Source organism: Balaenoptera acutorostrata, chromosome 17, assembly GCF_949987535.1.
Source record: "Balaenoptera acutorostrata chromosome 17, mBalAcu1.1, whole genome shotgun sequence".
Classification (NCBI taxonomy): domain Eukaryota; kingdom Metazoa; phylum Chordata; class Mammalia; order Artiodactyla; family Balaenopteridae; genus Balaenoptera; species Balaenoptera acutorostrata.
The window spans coordinates 20830132-20856045 of record NC_080080.1 but is presented as its reverse complement, the minus strand read 5'-3'; the positions used below and the strand labels follow the sequence as shown (position 1 = coordinate 20856045).

The window sequence follows — 25914 nt, the reverse complement described above, 5'->3', positions numbered from 1 at the left end:
TTCTGAAGCCTCCCTTCTCCAATAAAACCCTGGGCTTTGACTCAAAAGAAAAGGGTCGATATCACATACAAGACTCTGCAGCATCACACAACCACATAAAACTGTCACTGTGAAATACTGCGCTGCATGATTTTGTTACTGCTGCTTTTATTCTTGCAGCAATGGACACACAACCTCAGAGGCTGAATTCACCACTTCAAGGCTCGCACCCAGCAGTGGATAGGAACAATAAAAACAGTCTTGGGAACAGGAGCCCCCAGGGATATAGGCACTACCATCCAATCTGACAGCAAGTCCACCTCTGAACTAATAATTTCTATACTTCCCAAAATCTGAGGGTTTTTTTCTCAGACAGGAGTACTCCTCCATTCCTAGAAAGAAGTCCAACCCTGAAATTAAATCCAATGCTGCAAAACCATTGAGCAAATTCCTTTCATCAGCTATTCATATACTGAAGCTAACACTTTAGCTTCAGATATTTTTTTTCTTGATGTGGACCATTTTTAAAGCCTTTATTTAATTTGTTACAATATTGCTTCTGTTTTATGTTTGGGTTTGTTTTTTTTTTGGCCACGAGGTATGTGGGATCTTAACTCCCGACCAGGGACCGAACCTGCACCCCCTGCATTGGAAGGCAAAGTCTTAACCACTGGACCACCAGGGAAGTCCCTTAGCTTCAGATTATAACTACAGTTTTCAAAATAATTATCAGGCATTGGCAGGGGTCTTTACCCAAAGATCAGAAAATCTGCAAACCCTATCAAAATGTATGCAAAAGTTTGACGTGCACTTTTTTGAAAGGAAGGTTTTAGAATCTACAGAGTGGTCTGTGACCTAAAAAAAAAAATCAGCACCTGATATAACATTGTTTCTTTAATGATGGGGAAAAAGTAATAAATATAGCTATACCAATTGAACAGACTGTCAAACAGGAAGTGAATATTTCCTAATATTCAGACTAATGTGTTTACCTAGAGAGAAAACTAGGTAAACTAGGTAAACACATGACAAACTTTTGTCATCCACACTATAACAGAAAAAAAAAATGTGTTTAATAAAAATAAGTTGGGTTCATGCGTTTAATTGGGAAGCTTTTGTTGTTATTGTTGTTATGTATTAATGTACAAAGGGATTCTTTACTGTATGAGTAGAATTTAAAAGGCTGGTAGAAACAAGCCCATTCTCAGGCTTTTAAAACAAGCCTTTACAGATAATTATGTTTTATTACTCTTCATTTTATGGGGATTGTATTATACAAAACAAATACCAGATGCCTATTTGTTTTATTCATTTCAGGGAAAAAAAAAAAAATCATACAAGTACCTCTGCGAATAGAACTGCTTTTAATTAAACACAATGCCCAAGGAGCACATAAAAATTAATACTGTTTGAAGCCAGCAGGTAGAAAGTAAATGCATGGAAAAGCAACTGCAGAAGAGCCCCCTTCCCCTCTTTGCTGAGCTGAGAAAGAAAACATTCCCCGGCTTATTACTTGGGAGTTGAAATCAGCAAGAGATACTAGAGCAAGGTCATTCATAGGCTTGTTTGGGGGTAAATTAAAGCCAATGTTCACGGAAACATAAAACCTGGAGGTGAAGGGGGGGAAATGGCACCTCTATTAAACCAGACCCCACATTAGCCCTCCTTTTTGAAATCAGGCAGGTCTACTCTAAACCATTTGGGTAAAGCTGTTGAGATGGAATGAACCAGGTTCATTTCTCCTCCACCAGAAAAATGCAAAGTGATTTTTGGCATGGTTCTGACTTAATCTACAAACACCACAGAAGGACATGTCAAACAGTGGCTGCTATCTGATTAATACAGCCATGCTTAAGACAGAAAAAAAAAAAAAAGTGGGGGAAGACAGAGAAAAGCACAGTCAAACTAAAATTTGACAGTTTCTTCCTGACCCCTAAGACATAAATCATATCTGTTTAACTGTCAGTTCTAATCAGAAAGTGAAAATTCAGCATGCAGCATTTTAGTCCCACAATGAGAAAATTTTAACTTTTTTTTCCACTTGCTTTTGCTTTGTTTGCTTTTGATCAAATCAGAGTAAGACCCACTCTCTACCCTGGTCCCAGACTTTGATATCATCTAACCAGTTATGATTTGTACTCACTTGTGCCAAGAGAGAAAATAAACAGACATTTTGAAAGCACTATGTGAAGTAGTGCTAGAAACCTTTTCCAAATTACATTTATTTAAGGGGTCACACCCCAAATTTCACTGTCTGCAATTCTGAATCTCAGAGCAGTCCTCATTCTGGGAAAGGTTTCCTTTATTCCTTTACATGAGACTTATGTCTTTTCGGTTCATGGACTTTGGTCCTTTAGTTAAACTGACAAACTAAACTGTATATTATTTTTATATTTAAAAAAGCAATTAAAATCCTAAGGCTTTTTAGCCTTTAAAATAGATTTTAAACAGGTATGGACAACTGAGAAAACAAAACATTTAAACTAGTTATCCCCCCAAAAAAAAACTCATTATGCTAAACGTATACTTAGTATACTCCTTTTTCTCAGACCAAGAATGGAGGGTGAATATACAGAAAGACAGACTGTGATGAGGAGTCAAATGCCACAGTTTATACTCTACTGTAACCTAATCAAAGAATTATTTTCACAACGGAATACCTTATAGCTATTAAAATGAGGGAGAGATTTATAGGTACTGACATGGCACAATGCTTGATATATAATTCAGTGATTAAAAAAAGAAAGTACAAAGGAGGAGATACGTGTGTGTGTATAAAATAATCCTATTTTCAAGAAAATAAATAATATGTTACCTGCCTAGAAAAAAAAGAAATATACACTCAACCGTTCAAGATGATATATGAGTGTGTTACAGGTAAGTTTCACTTTCTATAACGTTTGAACTTTGAACAACGCTCAAATATTACTTCTGCAATCACACAAAAAAAATTTCCCAAACATTCACTGGATTATGGTTTACGCTGTACCCTTGGGTGGCTCTATCTTAAAAGTTAAATGTAAACTCGAGCTTCTGAGATAAGAACCCTTAAGAGCTAGAACAGCTTGATTTGAATGGCAGTAGGAGGGGTGACGTAGGGTTAGGGAATCAGGGAACAGGAAGAGAGAGTGTGTGTGCGTGTGCACGTGCACGCGTGTGCACACATGTGAACACAGTCTTCACAGGAGGGAGGGAGGGTTACTGAAGAAAGAGTGACTAAAAGGAAGCAGCAGAGAGCAGGGTGGGGTGGCTCAGACTGCAGGGAGGGCTTTTCTAGACAGCCACGAAGAAATGCCTCTGATGGTCCCTTGTTAACAGCTAGAGAGTACCCAGGAAAAAGAGGTATGGAAAATCCATCCTTGTCAAGTGGGAGTGGGAGGTGCCAGGAGCTGCTCTGCAGAGACGTACGTGGCAACAGAAGGCCTGTAAAAAAGAACGAAGTAGCCTAGGGATGAACCCTGGAAGCTGCAGCCCACCTGTGGGAAGCTGCAGCCCACCTGTGGGAAACTGCCCCTGGGGGACGAGGCCACAGAACTGTATCCCTGGGCCTCCTCTGTACAGTCTCTGCTATGGGATTAGATTCCAGGGAAGCTGGTGGCACCAAAAGCAGCTGGCTGCGCATAGCAAGCAGTGCCCCGTTCACCAAGAGACAGTGGGGACTGAGGTTCTGGTCCTGGGGCCAGGGACCAGGACAGTTGGTCCCTTTCTTGGAGGGGGGCAGTCGAAACACCAAAGGAGTGATCAGAGGGTTCTTTCTTGTGGAGTTGCCTGGAGAGTCCACCGCAAGTCTCTACAAGGACTTCACTCTCTTGGCCTGCCCTCCAGGAGGAAGTGAGCTTTGAAGCAATAGAAACTACACCTGGCCAAGAACTGAGGCCTTACACAATAGAGTGCAGTTCAAGGTCCATAAAGCAGGCTTTTCGGGATATTACAGAATTATGACCGGGAACCTACTCATAGCTAAAATGACAGTCAAAGGCACAAGTTATTTCAAAGCTGCAAATCATCACCTGATTTTGGTCAATCTCTAACTTCATTCCTATTATATTGAACCTCAAGTGGCTGGCGGGGGGAGGAAATTCTTGTAAACTTATTTTTTCTATTCAACATCCCCTGTGGGTTGCTTATTCCAAACAAAATGAAAGAAGTCTGTTAAGTTCCAAAAGTCTTTCTCTCTGCACTTACAGGCCACCGTGACCAAAAGACACTCATTAGACAAATATTTCTAGAGAGGCTACTATATGCTCAGTGTTGTGCTAATACCAGGGAAACAGATAAAAAACAAATACACAAGTCTTGAGATAAGACTTATGGATTTAAGTCCAAGTATGAAGTATGTTACATAAAGTATGAAACATCCAAATAACTTTGTGATCAAAAGATGTTTGGAGTCAAATGGCAGAGAAAGAGCCTATCAGGTATTTTTCCACCATGAAACGAGGTGTTACGTACTTTGATCCCAGTAAATTTTTTGGTCTGGCCCCTTGATCTATATTTGAAAAAGACAGATACTAAAGAAAACTAAAACACTAAAAACTAAAAAATGTTTTAAAAGATGAAAAATTCCAGAATATGCCATAGTCTTACCTCCATCTATTTGGGTTCTGGAATTTCTAAGCCAAAGAAAGGACTACAATGGGCTAACCAAGTGTAGTAAGATTTAACTAAACACCTATCAATCCAACTACTGCAGTGGGGGGTGAGCTCTGGGGTACAGAGGGGAATGAACCAGCTATACCCAGGAATACACCCAGAGAGACAAAAACTAAATAATTATAATGCAAGGTAGAATGATCTAAGGTTTAAAACTGCCCCAATCTAAATTCCAGAATTTCCCCAGGCCCTGAATGACAGGACATAAGGAGGCCCCTCAAAGCTTGCAGACACCTAAAATTATACAGGGTGAGAGAATAGAGGGGGGAAAGAAACTTCAGAGAGTCCGTCCACACGTGATAGAAACAAGCCCTTAAGATTACCATCTCATCTGCTGTGTGTGGACAGAGCAATGCTTATCCAGGTTTCTGCTGATGAGCCTGGTGATAACCAGGGAATGCCCTGGGCCTGCTGATTTATGCTCCACTATCTGAAAAATCACTAGGCCACTTTTACACCCCCAAGGGGAATTCAAACGACAGGCTTCAAATGACAGGTCTTATTACACCAGTCCTGAATCAAGGAGCAAACTGAGAAAGCTCCCAAGTCAGGGTACCTGGGAATTCCAAAAGCAAATATTTTAGACTTTAAGAGACATGTCAAAAAATCCAATTAATTCACCTCATCTAATTAAATGAGTTAATTGGAAATACGATACGGTACTTTTATCTCAACTGCTACCTGAATCTGCAAGTCAGCTTACGGGGAGAAAGAAGGGCAATTTTTATTTTGTGAGGAAGAAATGAGACGACAAGGAGAGGGAGACAAAAAAAAAAAAGCATCTGATTCTTGGTAGAAAACAATATCCAACACTGACACAGTAATGTTCCCAGAAAAAGAAAATGGATTTTGAATATTTCCTCCACCTACAAATAAATACAGCCCTAGTGTCGCTATTGCACGTAAAATACACAACTGCTTGCTGTCTGCAGTCAAGCAATATCATGTTTGAGATTATGGTAGAAGGTCTCACTTGACTTATACTTAATGAACTGTTCCCTAGAGTCTCTTTTGCAAAAGCTGTTAGGGAACACTCTATATGATTCTGTGATTTACAACAAGGATATAATCCTGTTCTAACATGCTTTTGGGTCGGGGGAATGTGGTAAAGTGCCAAGGGACAGGATGCGACCCGCAGTGTATCTCCATCACAGCAAGGCTTGCTCCAGTGTGGAATCCGGTAGGAATCAGATCACATCTGGATTTGGTGGCAGAAACGGTTATTACAGAACCGCTCTTACTACGTGTTTGTTCCTAACTGCAGCTGTGTCTCCCGAGAGCAAGAATGAAAATATAAATTACAATGTGTCTGAAATCTCCCAGATCTTCAGAACACAGGCTTAAGTCTCCTCCCTAACGTTAACCCAGACTGCTGTTAGAAGTTTATCATCAAGGGTAGGTGACACACTGCTTCAACTTAGCATGCAGAAAGGGTCCAGAGGTCTGGGTCCTGCTGCAGCTGATAACGCCCGTCCTAAGAAAAGCCATCCATTGTTAACAGCCATGCAAATTGCGGAAAGTAGAAAGTTATTCACTGCTATAGCTTCCCGATTTGCTAAGTACCCCATCGTGATGGGATCGCTCCTTCGCCTCCTTGCATTGCGAGAGAACAAAAAAATCGTATTATCTTCTCTGTCTCATGCAGGTTTAGCTCAGAAAGTCATTTCAGGCGATGCCACCAGCACATCTGCCACTGTTTTAATGTTTTTTCAAGAGGCAGGAACAAGAAGACCCACGTGACTGCTCAGCTTCTCGGAACAGGTGGGAAACATGATACGTACTTCGGTAAAAGGAAAAAAAAATGTTTTAAAGACATAAAGTCATATTAATAATTTGCACCCTCGGTGGAACAACTTCTGGGAAATGAAAATCTATCGTATTTTGGCAACAGTTACAACAGGTGGTTGGAATTCTGGGCACTTGCCAAACCACCTTGAACTTTTATATGACTAGCAAGCTAATGTATCACATTGCACACTATAGTTATAATGAGCTGTAAACAGATAGGTCCAATGGAAGAAATGAAATGAAAACAATGATAAACAGATACAAATGGTAAATCTGAAATTGGACAAGACTAACGTGGTTTAATGGAACAGGAAGATTAATGACAGTAACGATGGTTATTGACTGAGTACTTACTATGTACCAAGCACCGTTCTAAGCATCTTACATATAATATCATTCACTTAATCTTCACAGTAACAACCCTACGAAATAGGAGTGATTATTATCCCCATTTTATAAGTGAAGAAATGGAAGCAAAGAAGTAAGGTGCCCAGCTAGTGGCAGAGCCACCATTCACGTTCAAGCCCCTAGTTTCCAGAGCCCAGGTGCATGACCTCCGTGCCATACTTGGCTGGAAGTCAAGAGATATGCGCTCCATTCCCTGTTCTGTCGCAACCAGCTACATGACCTTGGGCAAACTGCCCAGCTTCCCTGGATCTCTACTTCCTTATCTATATAATACAAGAGTTACACTAGACCTTTAGGTCACTTCCATGATCTTATTTCTCCTCCCTCCAGATAAAACTGACACCATGATAGCATGATTGAACACCAGGCTCCTTCTCAGACAAAGGACAGATGCATAGACATACACATGTGTGCACAGACCTGATAGCCCCAATTGGTGATGAGCTCACAGGACTCTGTGCAGGAAAACCAGTTAAGGGAAACTGAGGCCCAGGGAGGCTCAAAGAGTCACCAACACCCCCTAGAATAGCTACTTCATACTTGGAATTTAAGGGTGCTCAATCTCTGAGCTTATGTTTATAGAAACTCAAAATTTATTCTGACAGCATTATTTACAGTAGCCAAGACATGGCAACAACCTAAATATCCATCAATGGATGAACAGATAAAGGAAGTATGGTATATATACACAGTGGAATATTATTCAGCCTTAAGAAAGAAGGAAATCTTGCCATTTGGGACAACACAGATCTTGAGGGTATTATGCTAAGGGAAGTAAGTCAGACAGAGAAAGACAAACACCATCTGAACACCACTTACGAATCCAAAAAAGAACCCCCAAACTCACAGACACAGAGAAGAGATTGGTGGTTGCCAGAAGTGGGCTGGGGGTGTGTGTGTCGGGGGAGTAAACAGGTGAAGGTGGTCAAAAGGTACAAACTTCCGGGCTTCCCTGGTGGCGCAGTGGTTGGGAGTTTGCCTGCCAGTGCGGGGGACACGGGTTCGAGCCCTGGTCTGGGAGGATCCCGCATGCCGCAGAGCGACTGGGCCCGTGAGCCACAATTGCTGAGCCTGCGCGTCTGGAGCCTGTGCTCCGCAACAAGAGAGGCCGCGATGGTGAGGGGCCCGCGCACCGCGATGAAGAATGGCCCCCGCTTGCCGCAACTAGAGATAAGCCCTCGCACAGAAACGAAGACCCAACACAGCCATAAATTAAAAAAAAAAAAAAAGGTACAAACTTCCAGTGATGAGATTAATAGTCCTGGAGATGTAATGGTGTCTATAATTAACAAGAGAGTAAGTCTTCAAAATTCTCATCACAAGAAAAAAAATTTGTAAAAATGTGTGGACATTAACTAAACTTATTGTGGTAATCATTTCACAACATATACATATTACTAATATATATTTACATATCACTTGCAATATGTATATATAAAATATTTTACAATATATCTATAAGTAACATATCATCATCTGGCAATATATATGATATATATATATGTATATATAAAATCATTATGATGTACACCTAAAACTAATACAATGTTATATGTCAATTATATCTCAATTTAAAAAAAAATTTATTTTGATACTGAATCCTTTTTGCCCTCATTTATCCTACTTGGGTTACTCCTTAGACATAGTTAAGTCTAAAATAAGTGCAGGGGCTTCCCTGGTGGCACAGTGGTTAAGAATCCGCCTGCCAGTGCGGGGGACACAGGTTCAAGCCCTGGTCCGGGAAGATCCCACATGCCGCGTAACAACTAAGCCCGGGCACCACAACTACTGAGCCTGCGCTCCAGAGCCCGCGAGCCACAACTACTTTAGCCTGCAGGCCTAGAGCCCGTGCTCCGCAACAAGAGAAGCCACCGCAATGAGAAGCCTGCGCACCGCAACGAAGAGTAGCCTGGCTCGCCGCAACTAGAGAAAGCCAGCACACAGCAACAAAGACCCAATGCAGCCAAAAATAAATAAATAAATAAATTTATAAAAAAATAAAATAAAATAAGTGCGGGAAAATACTACTCTTTCTTTGAACTGTAGTAAACATTGAGGTACTTAAATTTTATCTTCATATAAAATACTGTTCAATTTTTTAAAAACATGTAATGTAACTCTACAATCTAAATACAGAAAATATCATACATTTCCAGTCTTTGAATCAGTAAAAGACTGACTGCCCTACATTTACAGGTTTGCAACATTACACTTGCATACTTAAAAATGCAGTTATCATAAAAGGTGTTGCTTAAAGGCGGCTTTTTTAATGCAGTGTGAATTTTAAAGGAGCACATAGCATATAAGAAATGGTGTTTTCAAGAAAAATTTATTCTCTGCTTCTCAGTAAAGCTAAAGTATTTCGGTATTAGATCCCCTCTGATTAGATTTTCAGATTGGTTCAGACATACAGACCTAGAAATCATTTTGGAAAATGACCTTACCAAGCTTTGTAAAAACATAAAACATAATTCATACTTAATCAAGTGTCATACGATTGCCACCAAATCTGAATCCATTTTTAAGACCTATTAAGAAGTCAAGTAATTGGGATCCAGTGCATTCTCCTTTTTAATCTATACACCTTGAATACGTTTATGTAATATCCATACAATTCCACAAGCTAACTAACACAAACAAGCCAGGAGATTTTAAGTGCAGGAAATGGAGGCCAATGGGAGAAACAACTGAACACCTTCCCTTTGCTTTTTTTCCCCCTTTGCTTTTTAATTAAATGATAAATCTCAATATGAATTCATTAGAAGCCTGATAGCTCAATTAAGCTATGTTACTATATACTCTGGGGCAATGCTTCAATATCAGTTAACAGAGTTGGGATGTAACCTGAGCAGGAAATGTAAGCCAAAAGTTATATTTGACCTACCATTTGGGAGAAAAATTGCAATTAAGGGGGCACAAAAAGTCCCAATATCTACAGACTGTTAAAATTAAATGACAAGGGCTTCCCTGGTGGCGCAGTGGTTGGGGGTCTGCCTGCCAATGCAGGGGACACGGGTTCGAGCCCTGGTCTGGGAGGATCCCACATGCCGCGGGGCAACTAGGCCCGTGAGCCACAACTGCTGAGCCTGCGCGTCTGGAGCCTGTGCTCCACAACAAGAGAGGCCGCAATGGTGATAGTGAGAGGCCCACGCACCGCGATGAAGAGTGGCCCCCGCTTGCCGCAACTGGAGAAAGCCCTCGCACAGAAACGAAGACCCAACACAGCCAAAAATTAATTAATTAATTAATTTAAAAAAAAAAAATTAAATGACAAAAAGACCATAATGGTTTCTCCTGTAGCAATAAATTCTTTAGATTCACACTATGCAGTAAAGCCTGTCAGTTCATTTTAATTTGGTTTTACCAATATCATATCCAACAGAACAGGAAAAAAAGAAAAGGAAAGAAAAGAAACTACCTTGGAAGAAAAGAAAAAAAAAAGGTTATTGGAAGAAACATCCCCTTTGAAAATGAAAAGAAACCCTGGGTAAATCAGCAAAAGATGAACTTGGAGGAAACACGGGAAGGCCTGGGCTGTAAACCAAAGACAGTGACATCTACAGAACCCATACTCTGTACAGTCAACAGCACTTTGATTGGTTAAATAAATGTAATTTTTTTTTCATTTATCCAACAAAAACTGAGTGCCCAGTATGGGTGGGTCAGGCATGGTGCTAGGCTGTGAAGACACAGCAGTGAGTGAGTTCAATGTCACTTTCACAACAGAGCCCTCCTTCCCCCCGTATTTAAACTGTAAACCCCCCCTTTCCCATTCTCACTCTGCATCCACATCACCTGGTGAGCTTTTTAAAAACCTGAACTTCATCCCCATAGGGTCTGATTGGCCAGGAGTAGGGCCCATGCCCCATTTCCAGAAGCTCCCCAGGTTGAGACCCACTGCCTTCACCCCTTTCCATACACTGCTTTTCTTCCCAGCATCAAGCACCTTCTAACACAGGCCATAACTGACATGGTAAAAGCCTGCAGTCATTAGACTGGGACCATCTTGGGGCAGGGATGTGTGTCTGTTTGGTTCACTGTTGAATCCCCAGTGCCTGGAAAGAGTAGGTGCTTAATAAGTATCTGTTGAGTAAATTTAATGAAAAACAACATGAATTCTCTCCTCAGGGCCCGTACAATTACTGGGGAGAGAGAAAAACAGATAGTTAAATAAATGGAAAAAACCACAGCCGTGGCAAGTATTAACTGTTCTATAAGAGCCCATTAACAGGGGAATGTGACCAAGTCTGGGGCATCAAGGAAGTGACACTGGAAGAAATGAAATGAAGCTGGGGGACAGTTTTCTGAGAGAGAGAAGAGGGCATGTGGGGAAAGGGAGGAGGAGGAGGAATGAGGCTCTGCCAAGGGTCTGGGGATGGAAAGGCAGGTAGAGCTGGACCAACCCCACCTTCATATCGTATGAATGAATTATGAGAAGCCTCCAGGGTGAGTTCAACTAGGATGGTGGCATGGTCCTATTTTTATCAGTGGTGCTGTGGATGACTTCCACCAATCTGTCAGGGTGCTGGAATATATATAGGACATGTGAAATCCATTCCAGATCTCCACCCATCAGTTCCCATCCTGGGCATCCCCAGAAATGCAGAAAAAGCAGGACATGTGCCCCAACATACCTACCAGGGCAGCCTCTAAGCAACATACTAGATGCTCCTCCTCCCCTTATGGACGCCTCCCCTTCTCTAATTCCCAGCCTCCATATTCCACACCCGGGGCCACTCTTTCCCTGAGCCCAGGGCCCAAGGCATTTGGAGCACTAGTCAGTCAAGAGCAACTAGCATCGGGCTTCCCTGGTGGCGCAGTGGTTGAGAATCTGCCTGCCAATGCAGGGGACACAGGTTCGAGCCCTGGTCTGGGAAGATCCCACATGCCGCGGAGCAACTGGGCCCGTGAGCCGCAATCACTGAGCCTGCACGTCTGGAGCCCGTGCTCCGCAACAAGAGAGGCCGCGATAGTGAGAGGCCCGCGCACCGCGATGAAGAGTGGCCCCCGCTCGCCAAAACTGGAGAAAGCCCTCGCACAGAAACGAAGACCCAACACAGCCATAAATGAATGAATAAATAAATAAGTGAATAAATAAAAATTAAAAAAAAAAAGAATAACTAGCATCACAGGCCCACATGACAATACCAGAAAACTGTATATTTCTCATTAAAGTATTGATATGTATCATAAAACCCCAGAAATCTGAGTTAGCAACAAATACCAGAACTCTGATGCAAACTCCAAGGATGCAACTACCCCTTGTATCCGGAGCCCTTGGGGAACTTGCTAAGCTTGGTACATAAGCTTTCAAATGGAGAGCTTATCTTAGGGGCACCAAAATATTTTTATTTTAACCATAGGGTTCAAAAAAGTTACAAAGTTCATTATTTGTTCCTCTACTTTATGAAACAAAGGCCAGCGTACATAAGAGGTGGCTCACGGTCAGCGCTGTACCATGGTATAGTTTATCAAATATTTACAGAAGCTCTGCTTGGTGACAGGCACGGTGTTAGGTGGCGGGACTCAAAGGCACGCTTCTGGGGAGTCCATAGGACACACTCGGGCTCTGGGCCAGCTGCTCTTAAGTTGCAGTGCTTCTTTACTTCTTCTGGGTGTTACATTTTATCACTTCCTGGCCTGCTTCCTTCCATTTGGGTTGCCAACTGTCCCTTCTTCCCAGCTCCGCCTGCAAGAATCCCTCTCTCTTTAAATTGACTGCTTTGAATCTGCTGTGAGCTGAGAAACCAGATTACCACACTGGTTAGAACTGTCTCTTCTCCAGCAAGATTAAATAAATTCTAGGTGAGAAACACAAGTGATACCCTATAAATCAATCACACTATTGTTTACGTGTGTGTGGTCTTCATGACATCAGTTCTAGCTGTGCAGAAGCAGTACGATGCCGTGGTGAAGAACACAGGTTCAGAAGCCAGACGGCCCTCGGTTTGTGTCCCAGCTGTGTGCTCTTAGGCAAGTCACTTTTAAAGATTCTCTGAACTTTGTTCTGCATCTCAAATGAGTATCTTCCTGCTAGGGTGGAAATAAAGATTAAAGAAGATACTGCCCGTTACCTGGCACACAGTACATGCTCAAGAAATATTAGTAGCTATCATCATCATCAACCGGGCTCAAATATGTCAGTGCCAACAGGATATGGCTTCAACAGTGCCTGCCACAGGCAACTTCCCCTAACCACAGTCCCGTTTCAGGAAGCAACTTTAGGCTGTTCTTTGCAAAAGGATGGCCACCAATTCAATCAAGAATGACAATGTGACAGGGCAGTCTTTCAACTGATGAGGTCACCACCAAACCCAGAGACATGGCCTGATAGGAATGGCTCTCCCCTGAAAGGAGTAAGGATCCCCAGTAAAGCCAATCAGGCTGGTTTCCTCCAGGGCCTGCAGGAGAGAATTCAGGAAAGACTGGCCAGTGGTTGGCAGACACACCCCACGACAGAGGTGCCAGTCTGGGGAGAGATGAAGATCCAGAGCGGGAAGAAAGGAGCAGACCCAAGTTATTGTGCTGGGTCCTGAGAACTTACTGCAACAGTTCCAGTTGTTTTTGTTCCATGTCCCTTCACAATAAATCCTGTGACTTAAGGTGGCCTGAGTGATATTCTGCTCTTTGCAACCTAAGGGCCTGTCGAACCAGTCCATTCACACGAGGTAGCCTTCCAAAGATCACCCTCAACCAACAAGGCACAGAAGTCACTTGCAAAAGCAATAACATGCATTCCTAGAGCAGTCATCCAGGGAACTTGGGGGATGCAGAGTCAAGGCAGTGCCTGACTGCCCCAGAGACCACCCTCCACCTGCTCCCACCTCTGCCCCAGGCCACCTGCAAGCTCCAAGGCCCCATCTAGGTCTTCCCACAGCCCACAGAAATAATGGCTAGCCTTCCAGGGCATCTACCACAATTTTCTGGGGATTAAGTATCAAGAAAGAGGTGAGCAGTTATTTCTGTGGCTTAGTAAAGAGCCAAGTTATGAAACTAAGCAAACCTCTGTGGTTGATTAGAAAATGGCAGCAAGATGGTTTTTAATAAACACCACCACCTTGTAGAGCACATCAGTGTTTAAGAGGTTTTGCATTACAAGCAGTTACGCACTCTACCTCCTTTCAATCTTTCAACGACCCTGTGAGGTGTTATGATCCCCACTTACAGATGTGGAAAATGAGGCTGAGAGGTTCAGCACCTAGTCCAGGAATGTGTGTGGGTCAGTGACTTCCCTGGTCCAGGGTTATCGCCCTCTCCTAAAGGGCTTCACAGAAGACAAGAGGGTACACAAAACGAGGAAGTGTTTCTCCACAAATCTTATCACTGCTCAAAGCAATTACAATGGGAAGAAAGTCTAACTAGGCATAAACGGTTTGGTTCACTTTGTTTTCTGTCTTGGTTTTTTGTTTATTTGTTTTTCTTTTTCTTTTTTTTATTTGGCCACTCAGCGAGGCTTGCGGGACTTTAGTTCCCAGACCAGGGATTGAACCCGGGCCCTCGGCAGTGAAAGCGCCAGGGAATTCCCTCTGTCTTGGTTTTTAAATCACTTAGAATAGTGCCTCCTTTGCACTTAGAATCCCAGACCTGACCTGGATGCCCCAGAGGTAAAGCCACTTGTCTCAATTCACCTCCAAAGGACCAAAGACTCAACAGCCAAAGAGAAAAGAGAGGAGGGCTTTGAGTAGCTGACACAATTAACTTAAAAAACTGACACCTACCCAGGTTAGGCCCACAGATTCTGAGATCCCAGGAGAGGCTGTAGAACGCACAGAGGAAGCAGTCTTCTCAGTAAAGAGACACACGGAGGTTTCTGGCTCCAGCAAAAATGAAACTTCAAAGGGAACAGAGCTGTGGGAGCTTCAAAGACCCCCTCCCCCACCCACCCCCGCCGCAGGACCAATTAACACCTACAGATGTTTATCTAAGCAGTCATTTCATGCCGGCTACTTCGCTAAATGGGTGCTCAAACTCACCTCAAAAATTGCTATTCCTCCAAAAGGGATTGGGGCGGGGCGTCAGGAGAGAGGAAGTGCTGTGTTTTCTGAGAGAGAGACCTTAGTCCAGAAGAAAACAAATCCTGAGTACAGTGAAATTCATCACAGACTTATGTATAATAAAAGAAAAGATGGGAAACAAATCTCTTACTAAGAAAATGCAAATCAACTACCGTACAGCGATAAGTTACTAAAAAGAACCGTGCAGCCATTAAAAATCCTACTTTAGTATTTTAATAGGATTTTCCTCTTTAGTAGGAGAGGAAGAGGCTCTGAGATAATGTTAAGAAAAAAGCAACATGCAAAAATACATTTAAAGTCGGACTTTAACTTCATAAAACCAACAGACTAGAACGGCCAGGAGTTTGTTTTGTTCACTCCCAGCTCCAACACCTATGTGTCTGGCACAAACAAGACACTTAAGGAAAATGTGTCGAATTCATTATTTACTATTAATTAAATAATAATTAACATATCTATACAAGGTACTTGGATATGCAGACACGGAATGACATAATCACTCGCAGAGGTGTATATGTGGGTTATAACAGGCCCACTGCTGAAGTTTAATAATAGTGGTTAGCTCTCATTGTCGGGACTAGAGAAGACATTTATTTTCATATTCATCTCTTTTGCATTTTCCTAATTTTCTGCAGAGGCTCTGTACAATTTTTATAATATTTTAACCACTGTTTTTCTACAGGGAGCCTCAAGGCCTAGCAGCAGTGGTGTGCTACACTCCAGAAACCCGGCCTGTTTTGTCAGAAATGGAATCTTCCAGTGGGTCTCCCATTTCTACAGGGTCACACCTTATACCTGGGGCAACGGTCACTCCTGCACCACTTCATGGGTTCACTGACACCTAGTACAGGGCAAACCCTGCAAGGTGCTAGCAGGAGGGCAAAGGTCACACATGATTCACTTCCTCACTTTTCTGAGAAGAGCTCTAGGGGAAAATGAAAGGCAGAATCTACATAGTCAAAGCTATAAGCTGAAGGAGTTCGATGCTTAAGTGTCAACTCAGGGCCATCTTAATCACATCTCTTAGCCAGATTTTTTCCTTGGGAAGCATGTTTATAAAGGAAAGCAGTAGGGGAAAAAAAAAAGATATGACATACAAACACCCAAATCACACTAAACTCACTGATACAAAACTGTGAACAGGTAGAAATTTTGCTTGATCCTTTAAGGTGGTAACATTTTTTAGAGGAAAGAGCGTTGTCTTCGACATCCAAGATGCCTGGTTTGAACACCACCATTTCCTCACCAGATGTGACCATGGCTCCTAACTTTACCCTCTCGCGGCCTGCACTCCTATCTGTAAAGTGGGGATTTTACACACTGTTGTCGAAAGGCTTAAATGAGCTAATAAAGGCGACTTCAGATAAGACACTGGACAAATATCTTGCAGTTTTGAGGGAGTCCCTGTGCATTAAAGGAACTTGGGCACAGATGGAAGAGCTTTGAAGGAAAACCAATCAGTCATTAAGCTCATGGTGTTCACGTCCCAACACGAACACTCTCAGGAGACTGCAGTATCTAGTGACCGTTGAGCCTGACGGGTTCCCTCCGAAGAGGCTGTGTGGAAAAGTGACGGTCATGAGGGAGCAGCGGGCCTCAGAGAAATGAGAGGAATGGGAACCAGAAAACCTGGACTGTAGCCTCCGTTCAGCTACTTACAAGCTGTGCAGCCTTGACAATCCACCTCACCAGAGCTGGCCTCAGCTTACAAACCTGTAAAATGGCCTGATGAGACACCTGGCAAGGTGGCTGTGAGCAGAGCAGCCGGGCCCTATCAAGCACAACCTTTGGTGTGACCTTAGTGTACTCAAGGTCATTGTCAGCAGGTGTTTCTAACAGCGGGTTCTGGGGAGGAACATCCACAGGCCTTTGGACAAAGAGAACAAGCACCACCTGAGGGCGTGACAGCTCCTCTTTTGGCCAAGTCGGTGCCACCCAAAGCTGCTGTCACAGTCAGGGGGGCCAATGGTGGCCTCCCGCTGGTGGGGCCCACCCAAGCCTTCGTAGCAAGCCATCCTCTGAAGGACAAAATCCCACAGGCTCCCAGCTCAGGTCACAGATTCCACTTTCAACCGTCATTTTTTGAACTAGACTCAATCAACTTGCCAATGTCCCTAGAGGTAGCCCACAAAACCTCAACCTTTAGGGATTCCTTGTAAATGAGGCTCTCAGGAGCCCTCCAGAAAGCAAATTCAGAGAAGGTGAGAAACTTGGGGGCGGGAGGGGCACAGAAAGAATTAGAACCTTGGGGCAAGAAGACGCAATTGCTAACTTCAAAATTCATCTAGGGCTGGCCCTAGCCTTATTTTAAAACTTTGCCTGGGCTTCCCTGGTGGCGCAGTGGTTAAGAATCCGCCTGCCAGTGCAGGGGACACGGGTTCAAGCCCTGGTCCGGGAAGATCCCACATGCCGCGGAGCAACTAAGCCCGTGCGCCACGACTACTGAGCCTGCGCTCTAGAGCCCGCAAGCCATGACTACTGAAGCCTGCGTGCCACAACTACTGAAGCCCATGCGCCTAGAGTCTGTGCTCCTCAACAAGAGAAGCCACCACAATGAGAAGCCCGCGCACCGCAACGAAGAGTAGCCCCCGCTCGCTGCAACTAGAGAAAGCCCACGCACAGCCACGAAGACCCAACGTGGCCAAAAATAAATAAATGAAAAAAAAAAAAAAAAGAGCACACGTGTGTTAAAAAAAACAAAAAAACAAAACTGTGCTTATGTGGTTTATTTTAGAAATGCTTTTGTGCTATCATACACCTGTGGGGAAAAAGGTGCTAATATTTTACATTTAAAACCTGAGAAGCACAATTTCCAACTTTCATTCCTCCAAGGTTCCCTGTTGGATCACGAACTCACTCAAGGTGTCTGGGAATACAGTTCGGGAAAATGGGGAATCAATACATCATCATTTACTTGTGTACATTTTCTTTATGCTATAAATGCATTTGAATTCAGCTTATCATTCAGTGAATTCACAGCCTATTCCCAAAATTCACTGGAGCCAAACTGAAAAGTCCCCAAAATTCCTACTTAGACTAAACAGCACCGGGGACCTCCACCTTAGCTGGCAATGAAAAGAAATATGTAAGCCCTAGAGCAAAAGTTCTCAAGTCTGAAGATGCCCTTAGTAGCGGCTGTGTGTCAACCCCTAAAACTAGATGACAAATTATGCATGTATGTGCTTTCTTTTTTCACAAAGTCGGTCCAAAGTCTTTATCAGCTTCCCAAATGATTCCAAGAGAAATCCCATAAGAAACACCATCAATAAGGACCTTCCAGTGGCTGGAGAGCTTTCAGGTGTGTCCGTAATTAAAGATGGAATACTGTAGGTCAAGGAGAAAAAGTCAGAAGGCCTGCTTTCTAGGGCTACCCCTGCTACTAAACAGTTTTCTGACCTTAAGCAAATCCCTTTAACAGTCTACCCCTCAGTTTCCACGTCTGTAAAATGAGGATGTTTGGAAGTTGTATGATCACTTACCTTCAAGACCCTTAAGAACACCAGGATTGTGAGGTACAGCTTCAACAAACACAGGAGAAGGTGTCCAAAAGGACTGCACAGAATCCTGCCTGTTCCCAGAAGAGCTGCTTAAAATGTTCTCCACCACTTTCCTCAAAGGGGTCAAAGATAGAAGCCACCTCTCATTTCCTTCTTTTTCTTCTATTTCAGAGAGCCAAATTTGAAGTTTCACAATAATGCCCTTTGAAGGGATCTGCACTATGAAGTTCATGCAAAAATACAGTAATTCTGTAAGGGTGCATAAGAAGCTCAAAAGAAGATGTAAAGTAGAATTTCTCTAAAGCCTCATTACAAATCATGTAATCACTGCAGCAACTTATTTTAGCCAGTGTCATCTACATCTGTTAATATATGTAACTGATGAAAATTAATTACGGGTGTCATAAAAATGGATGTTTTAATATAATCCTGGAAGCCTGGGTCAAAAATATTGCTCTATTACAAGAGAAAAGTCTTTTCCTTCATTCCATGCAGTTCTCCTATACCTTTAGTAGTAACTGTCTGTTTTTCACAAAAGTGAAGTTGAAACAGAAGTCCTCAACTAAACATTTATTGTCACATAAGGCTAAATTTCACTAAAAGCAACTTTTTTTTTAGTTGATACACTTGTACATATTCTATAGTATCCTAACTTGACCATGATACCATAAATTTTCAATCTAATTATCAGACCCCCTAAGTCCAAAGCAAGGTTATATGTGGTTGTTTGTGGCAGCAAATTAAACTGAAGGCTTTTCATAGGCACTTGCTAATAAAGAAAAGTAGATGAAAACTGATCCTGTTTTTATAAGCCATTATCAAATGAACGCTTAGAGAACCCTAAAGCAGTCGAAAACCCATTCCACCAAAGGATAAACTAAGGTTCAAGGTGATGAATCAAAAGTCACAACATGAGACAGTATGAGAAGTCAAACTTAGATGACTTCTATAGACCTAACTGCAATATCCTCCTCTAAAACCCTGGGAAGAGATTAGCATTTGATTGAAGGAGTTCTGCGTCTGACACACGCACAGCTGACTTACAGAAAACATCAGTATAAACAGCAAAGTACAACAGTTGTGCTTACTTCAGAGCACAAGACAGGTTGCCTGCTATGTGAGCATTCTCACCACATTTCAGAGCTCATTCATTCTTCATATCTTCCAAAGTCAACTGCAGAGGCAAACATGTTTGCAAGCACCATTTCTCAGAGATAAAGCGTTCAGATAACCCAGTGAGAGGAAGGAGTTAAAACTCCAGGTGAAGCAGTCCGATGAATATAAACGTTCTGCAACACCATCCCGTCCTATGAAACAAGGTTAGAGCTGGAAAGTATGCAAAAAAGGAATGAAGAAAATCCAGAAGTGACTCTGAAAGAAATCCCTGCTCAGGAGAAAGAGGCAACTTGCTTTCCTCACTAAATGCCACTCTTCAGATGAGACTCAGTCCTGAGGGCCTGACCCCTTGTGGTCTTTAAACATAAACCAAAACAAGGGCGTAGGTGTCTGATTTCTTGATGCAACGACAAAGAGGTCAAAAATTAGTGAAATTTAATTAGCAAAAATTAAAGTTTCTTGGAAACCAACCCCTCCTTCCCTTATTGCCAAAAATCTCTAGAAAAACCTTCTGCAGAGAATGTAGACGATTTATTTTGGGACTAGGAGAGTAAAGCAGATGTGACTGTTGTATCGGATTGAGGGTGTTTCCCAAATAAACGTATAATTCAAATTTCTTAAGATCTCCCCTCCAGCTCCTTTAGAGGAATGAAGACCATCATGATCCTTCTACAAAATTCGGTGAAACTGCTTGAGAAGACACTGAAAGGTCAGACTTCATCTCGAGTTACTCCACCATAAACCAGACAAAGAAATTCCTCAAAGGCTATGAGCATTTTTTTCTTACAAGCACCCACAGGAATAGGTCAATGTAAATGTCGTGTAAACAAAGCGTTCATTACTAACCACAGTTTGTTTCTTTTGTGAGAAAATTTTAATCCATGGCAACAGCACCCAACATTCACACGTAACTGCCCCCGAAGCAGAGGAAAATTTAGATTCATAATTGACCCTACAGCCTCGGGCTTTGCTTATGCTCGAAAAGCAAGAGGCGTTGGGGTTTGGGGAATCCCAGTGTTTGATACTTTCTCCTTCACTGTCTACGATCAAGTACAGGAGGACTTGAATTTCCCTTCCAATCACTCCTACAGAGGCCCGAGTGTCTGAGGAAATCCACAGACAACAATCAAACCTTTCATTTCAGGGTCCTTTCCCCACCATGCCCCTTCCTGTTCCAATCAGGTCTGCAAAGCGTTTCCCCTATTCTGCATTTCATGAATCAATTGCAAACCCCGCCAACCTCTGCCAGTTCCTCTTGTACTCAGCTGAGAGGTTCCCCTTCCTCCCTGGGTAGCACAAGGCTGCTCTGGTTTTTAACTGGCGTAACGTGGAAAGGCACTGTAGGAGCTCACTAACTCTTTCACAGCCAGACAGAAGTGAGAGAGTCTGGGGCTCCCACCCCATCGACAAGGAAACGGACCCTCCAAGCTCAGGTTAAAGCCAATTCGCAGAAACTAGTTTTGACCCCAAGCCCAGTGTGTCAGTTACTGTCACTGGGAAGGAAAAGGAAGAGTGAGAAGGTCTACAAAGTCCCCAACTCAGTTACTTAGCAACTGGACAAAACTTGCTTCACTCCAGAGGGTAAAGAGGCATCTCACAGCCCATTCAGAGAGTAACAGTCTCCGATTTACATGCAAATTGATAAAGACAAAAGGGAAAGGGAAATCTAAATTAGCAACTGGAGTTTACAGCAGAGGGGCTGAGGCCCAGATTTTTTAAAAACAGCTTTTCCTAGAGAGGCAGGATATATACATGCCAACAAACACACATGAATGAATGCATGCATGCATGCATGCATGCAAGATCACAGGCCCTAACCAGTTTACAGTCTCCCTTCATAGAAGTCAATGCCATCTGGGAGTAGGGAAGAGGCAGGCACAGAAAGTTTAGTAGCAGAAATTAAAGGACTTCCACTGCTAACACAAATTTAAGGTTTGCGGAAAGATGACAATTGAGGGGTGGGAAAATTCCGCGGAAAGCTGCTCCCCCTGCTCGTGAGAAAAGCAAATAAAGCATCAATCTTGGGGTAAGGTCCCCAGACTGTGAGTGGATTCAGAGCCTCTCGGGTCCCTAGACCCTCTCACAAACACCCTCCTGGATCCACTGGTGAAGTGCAGTTTCCAAACTTGGATCAAACCCACACCCTTCATAGAACACACATCACTCTGAAGGCTTTCCAAGCAAGAGGGAAACATGGTCACCTACTTGGCCCAGGAAAGTGCTCCAGGATTTTCCCTTAGCCCAAGGAGCTCAAACTCTGGGTCCTCAGCTCCAAGCTACACACCAGAAGCAGGCTGCTCAGTCCCAGGCTCAGAGCAAAAGGAAAAGGACCCGAGGGGGGTCCACTGCCCCACCCCCATCTCCCAACTTCACACCTGGACCAGGTGGGCAGGGCCCAGGGCTGAGCCGCTGAGGCCCATCAGCTAAGCCACTTACTTCTCATACTCAGTGTTGTCTCTGTCACAGCGAGAATCCTTGTGCTTTTGCCAGTCTTTGCCATGCTTGCAGGTGGTGAGAAGCAAGACGTCTTCCCCGTTATGGACGTGATATAAGGCATTCCTGGTGTCTGACCCTATCCCTGTCAGGTACCTCTTCCCCTTGAAGACTAGCATGTACTTCCTGAGAGGAGGGATAGTGTTAAACTTCAAAAACCCCCTCTCCCCTCCTGTCCTGGGATGATCCTTAGAAAAGAGGGGAATAGAAACATCAAAGTTGGGTCGGAAGTTTTCAGTACTGATGCTGGCTTTGGCCAGCATCGCCTGGCCGATGTCAAACCCCACATCCTCGGTGTAGTCAGGCCAAGTGCCAGAATATAAATTAAAAATTAAATGATTCCTACCACTGTTCCACAAGTGGAGACTCTGCACTTTGGATCTCAAATTGTGCACATACTGAGGTGACAACTGGTCTCTGTCTAAAGTATCCAGACTCAGGACAAAGAGGCACGCCTGGCTGGGGTCCGAGGTGTAGAACCTGGAGCCCTCGATGGCCGCTAGAATGTTTTGGTAACTTTCGGCGATTTTCTCCCCTTTTTGCTGCGGGTATACGTAGACTTTGAAGCCGTTTTTCTTGCAAAGGGTGAAATCGAAGCAGGACTCCATGCGGCACTTCTTGCCTTTGTAGATGCTCGAGTTGGCGTCTCGCTTCTGCCGTGGGGAAATGTGCACACTGGAATCCTCGTTTTCCAATTGATCCCAAGGAACGAAGGGGCGCAGAGCGTCCGGGAAGCGGGGCCAGAAATGATCCGGACTCGGGTGGTGCAAGCCATTCCGACGGCTGTGCTCTTCTCTCCGGCTGTGGCTTCTCGATGCCCTAAACTGCAAGCCTCCGAAATAAAACAAAAGGGCGAGACAAGAGCCAGCTGAGAGCAGGATGAAATAGCGTTTTTTGGCCTGCATGTGTCCTGCCTGGGTCAAGAGGATTGTAAATAAACACAAGAATCACCCAAGTTTCCCAATCAACACTTTCAGCTCCAGTCCGCCATCTTCCCGCCTGTAAAGACTTCAAACTCTCCGCTCCCACCTTCTCTGGATGCCTTTCCCCAAGCCGTGGACTGATCCAGCGCATGTGGGCGATTTCTTTAACTTTCTCCCCTTCGGTCTTTCATCTTTGGGTTGCACAATAGACGGGAGAGAGCGGGGCTGAATATTTCGCACCCAGGGCGGGCGAGCAGCGGACTGTAATTCTCTTGCATGCAACAAGACGGAGGAAAAGAAAGAGAGGGGGGAAAAAAAGCTCCCGATGCCCAATCAATGACAAGACGAAGTGATTTCCTTGCCTCTCGGATTCCTCTCTGCGCCGTGGAAAACGAGCCCCGGGAAAGCAACTTCAACTCATCCACACTCCGGGGCAGAGCACCCCGGTTCCAACAAGTCAGCCGATCTCCGGGTTCAGCCGGCTAGTGCATCTTGCAGCTGGGGCGCCGTAACCTCACAAATCCCTGCATCTCTCTTTATTCCCTTCTGCAGCGGCTCCGAGACTCCGGCGGTGTTTACTCCTGCGCTCGCGGGGCCGGCCCCCGGGACGCGCGGCGGCCCGGCAGAAGGCGGCGGCGCTGGGTGACGGCGGCGGCGCGTCCTCCCCGCGGGCAGTGCCGGCCCCGAGCGGCGCTTCCCAGGCCCCCGCGCGGTTGCTGCCGACCGCCGCGTTCGGTCGCCGAATGTTACCCGGTTCTGAATGTTACACTTACACATTCCATTCCCGACACGACAGCGCTGACCTCATCCATCCACGCAGCCCGCGCTGCCATTGGCCGAGCGTCACGTCCGGGGGGGGCGGTGCTTCCGCTGCGCCCATTCATAACCCCCGGCCACCGGCAGAGGCGCCGGCGCGGCGCGGGGGGTGCGGGCGGCGCGCTGACCCTGGGGCGCTTCTGCCGGGGCCCGGCGGGCGGAGCGGGGGGCAGCCCAGTGCGAACCTTGTGGCCCCTCGGCTCGTCCCGGCCGGGACCCCGGCCTGGGCCGCACCGCCTCCTGCTGCTGCGCCGGGAACCAGCGCCTCCCAGAGACGCCCGCTGGCGCGCGGCGGCTGGGGAACCGGGGAACCGGGGACTGGCCGGCGCTTCCCGGGCCCCGCTGCTCCTGCTGCCCCGGGCGCCCTCGAGAATCCCGTCTCCTCTGCTGCCTGTCGGCAACGCCTCCCCGAGCGGGCGGCTGGGTGTGTTCGGGTGCCTGGAGAAGGATGCTCGAAAATTGGAGCAGTGGGGCGAGCCCAAGGGATGCGGGAGGAAAGAAAGACTTCATAGAAAGCGACCGCGGACCTTACGGATGCCTCTCCCCGCCCATCTTCGACTCTCTGAGGCCCCAAATTTTTCCTTTTTACAAAGCATTAAAACAGGTCCCTTATTTCCTACATAGCCCATCCTTTTTTTTTCTCTCTCTTTCCCCAAGGAGACACCCCAAGCCCCAAGAATAAAGAGGAAATATTACAATCAAGAGGAATCATTACAATCCTTCATGTCTGTCGGTGCCCTAAGAGAAGACACCTATCCCAAATCCGCAATAACTTTCCGTGCATCCTTCCCTCGCTTCCCGAAGCCCCTTGTCTGTTCTGTAGAAAGCTTCCAAGAGATCAAATACAGCGGAAGAAAAGAGATTTTCTAATAGCTGAGGAGAACCCTGTTAATTTAAGCTTTTCCCAGCACATAGTGATGTTATTCTCTTTTGCGCGTGGTGGGGTGGTGGTTTTTAAGGAGCTGTCTCTGAGGGATGGATGACTAGTAGAACTGCCAGCTGTCCCAGCTGTAGATGAGAAACTTGAGGCAGGAAATGACCTTCTTTACCATTAGTACAAGATGGTTGGTCCACCCTTCAACTGCCCTACCACACCCCAGCCCCAAGCTCCCCCCAGGGAGCCTCACTGGACAAATCAGATAAAGAGCTGGAGTCCCTCTAAAGGTCTTCCAAGACCACAAAGATGTGCTCACTCCCAAACAGTATTTCTGGTCCAAACCAAGCTCTCTGGCCTCAGAGCCTGAATTCTGCTCTACAGAGAACACCACCCACCCTCTTCCCCAGCCTAAGTCACAGGGGCCTGGCCAAGCTGGACAAACAGTTGCCTAGGGCAGCAAGCTGTTTAGTGATTGTTTATTATGGGAGTGACTGAGAGCGAGGGACAGACACTTCCCAGCTCTCCCCAGGCTGCAAAAACCTCCAGTGGGTGTGGACAAAGGGCATGGTTATAACAAGGCAGGGTGAAATGATCAAGCGGAAAATTTTAGACATTTGTTGTTTCAGATTTGTTTTTAATAAAGGGGAGAAGGGGCCTGGGTGGGACATCACTGTACATTCCTGAAGTCTCTCCCTATCTCTGGCCTGCCAAAGATGAGGTAGCTTTTCCAGATTTGACTTGTACCCCCTGCACAATTTGGACAGGCCTGGGACAGAGATGAGATTTCAGTCATCTTCCACATGCAATGACAATGATGCAGATAAATGCAGTGATTGAAACCACATGTGACCCAGGGCTCCCCCGCAGCCTGGGGTGCTGAGAGCAGCCATGCAAGGCAGGGATCCTTCTGTTGAGATCAGGGTGCAGATTTTCTCAGCCCTATGGAATGGGGCTGTAGGGATTGCAGCCCCTCTATATCCTGACAGTTGTCCTGTGTGATCTTAGTGGGAGGCAGCTACTGCCCTTGCTCTTTTGCATCTCTTTCTGCTTTGACACATTTTTTCTTGTCTTGCCTAACCATTACTGATTCCCTCATCCCATGCCCCAGGGATACCCAGCCCTACTGTCACATTCCATAGTGGTATATACTGTGAGAAAAACTTTGGTACTGAAAATGAGAGAAAATTTGGATTCAGACCCCAGATCTATCATTTACTAGTGCCTTGGGCATGTGGTTTAATCTCACTGAATTTCAGTTTCTCGTTTAAAAAGTCATAATAATAATATTTTTCTGAATCTGGAAACTGTAAATTGCTCTACATGTGTAACATTTTTTGCCTAAGTTCCAC

The 25914-nt window shown here is 44.8% G+C and overlaps 1 protein-coding gene across 1 annotated transcript in view; it reads right to left on the bottom strand.

The window, feature by feature from the left end:
• EXT1 (exostosin glycosyltransferase 1) overlaps positions 1-23639 on the bottom strand; it is a 292944-nt gene extending 269305 nt beyond the window's left edge. Inside the window, exon 1 of the mRNA XM_007188808.2 lies at positions 21893-23639. Coding sequence (XP_007188870.2) covers positions 21893-22854 — 962 coding nt within the window. The 5' untranslated portion in view covers positions 22855-23639. The remainder of the gene's footprint in view (positions 1-21892) is intronic.
• Positions 23640-25914: the final 2275 nt, after the last annotated feature.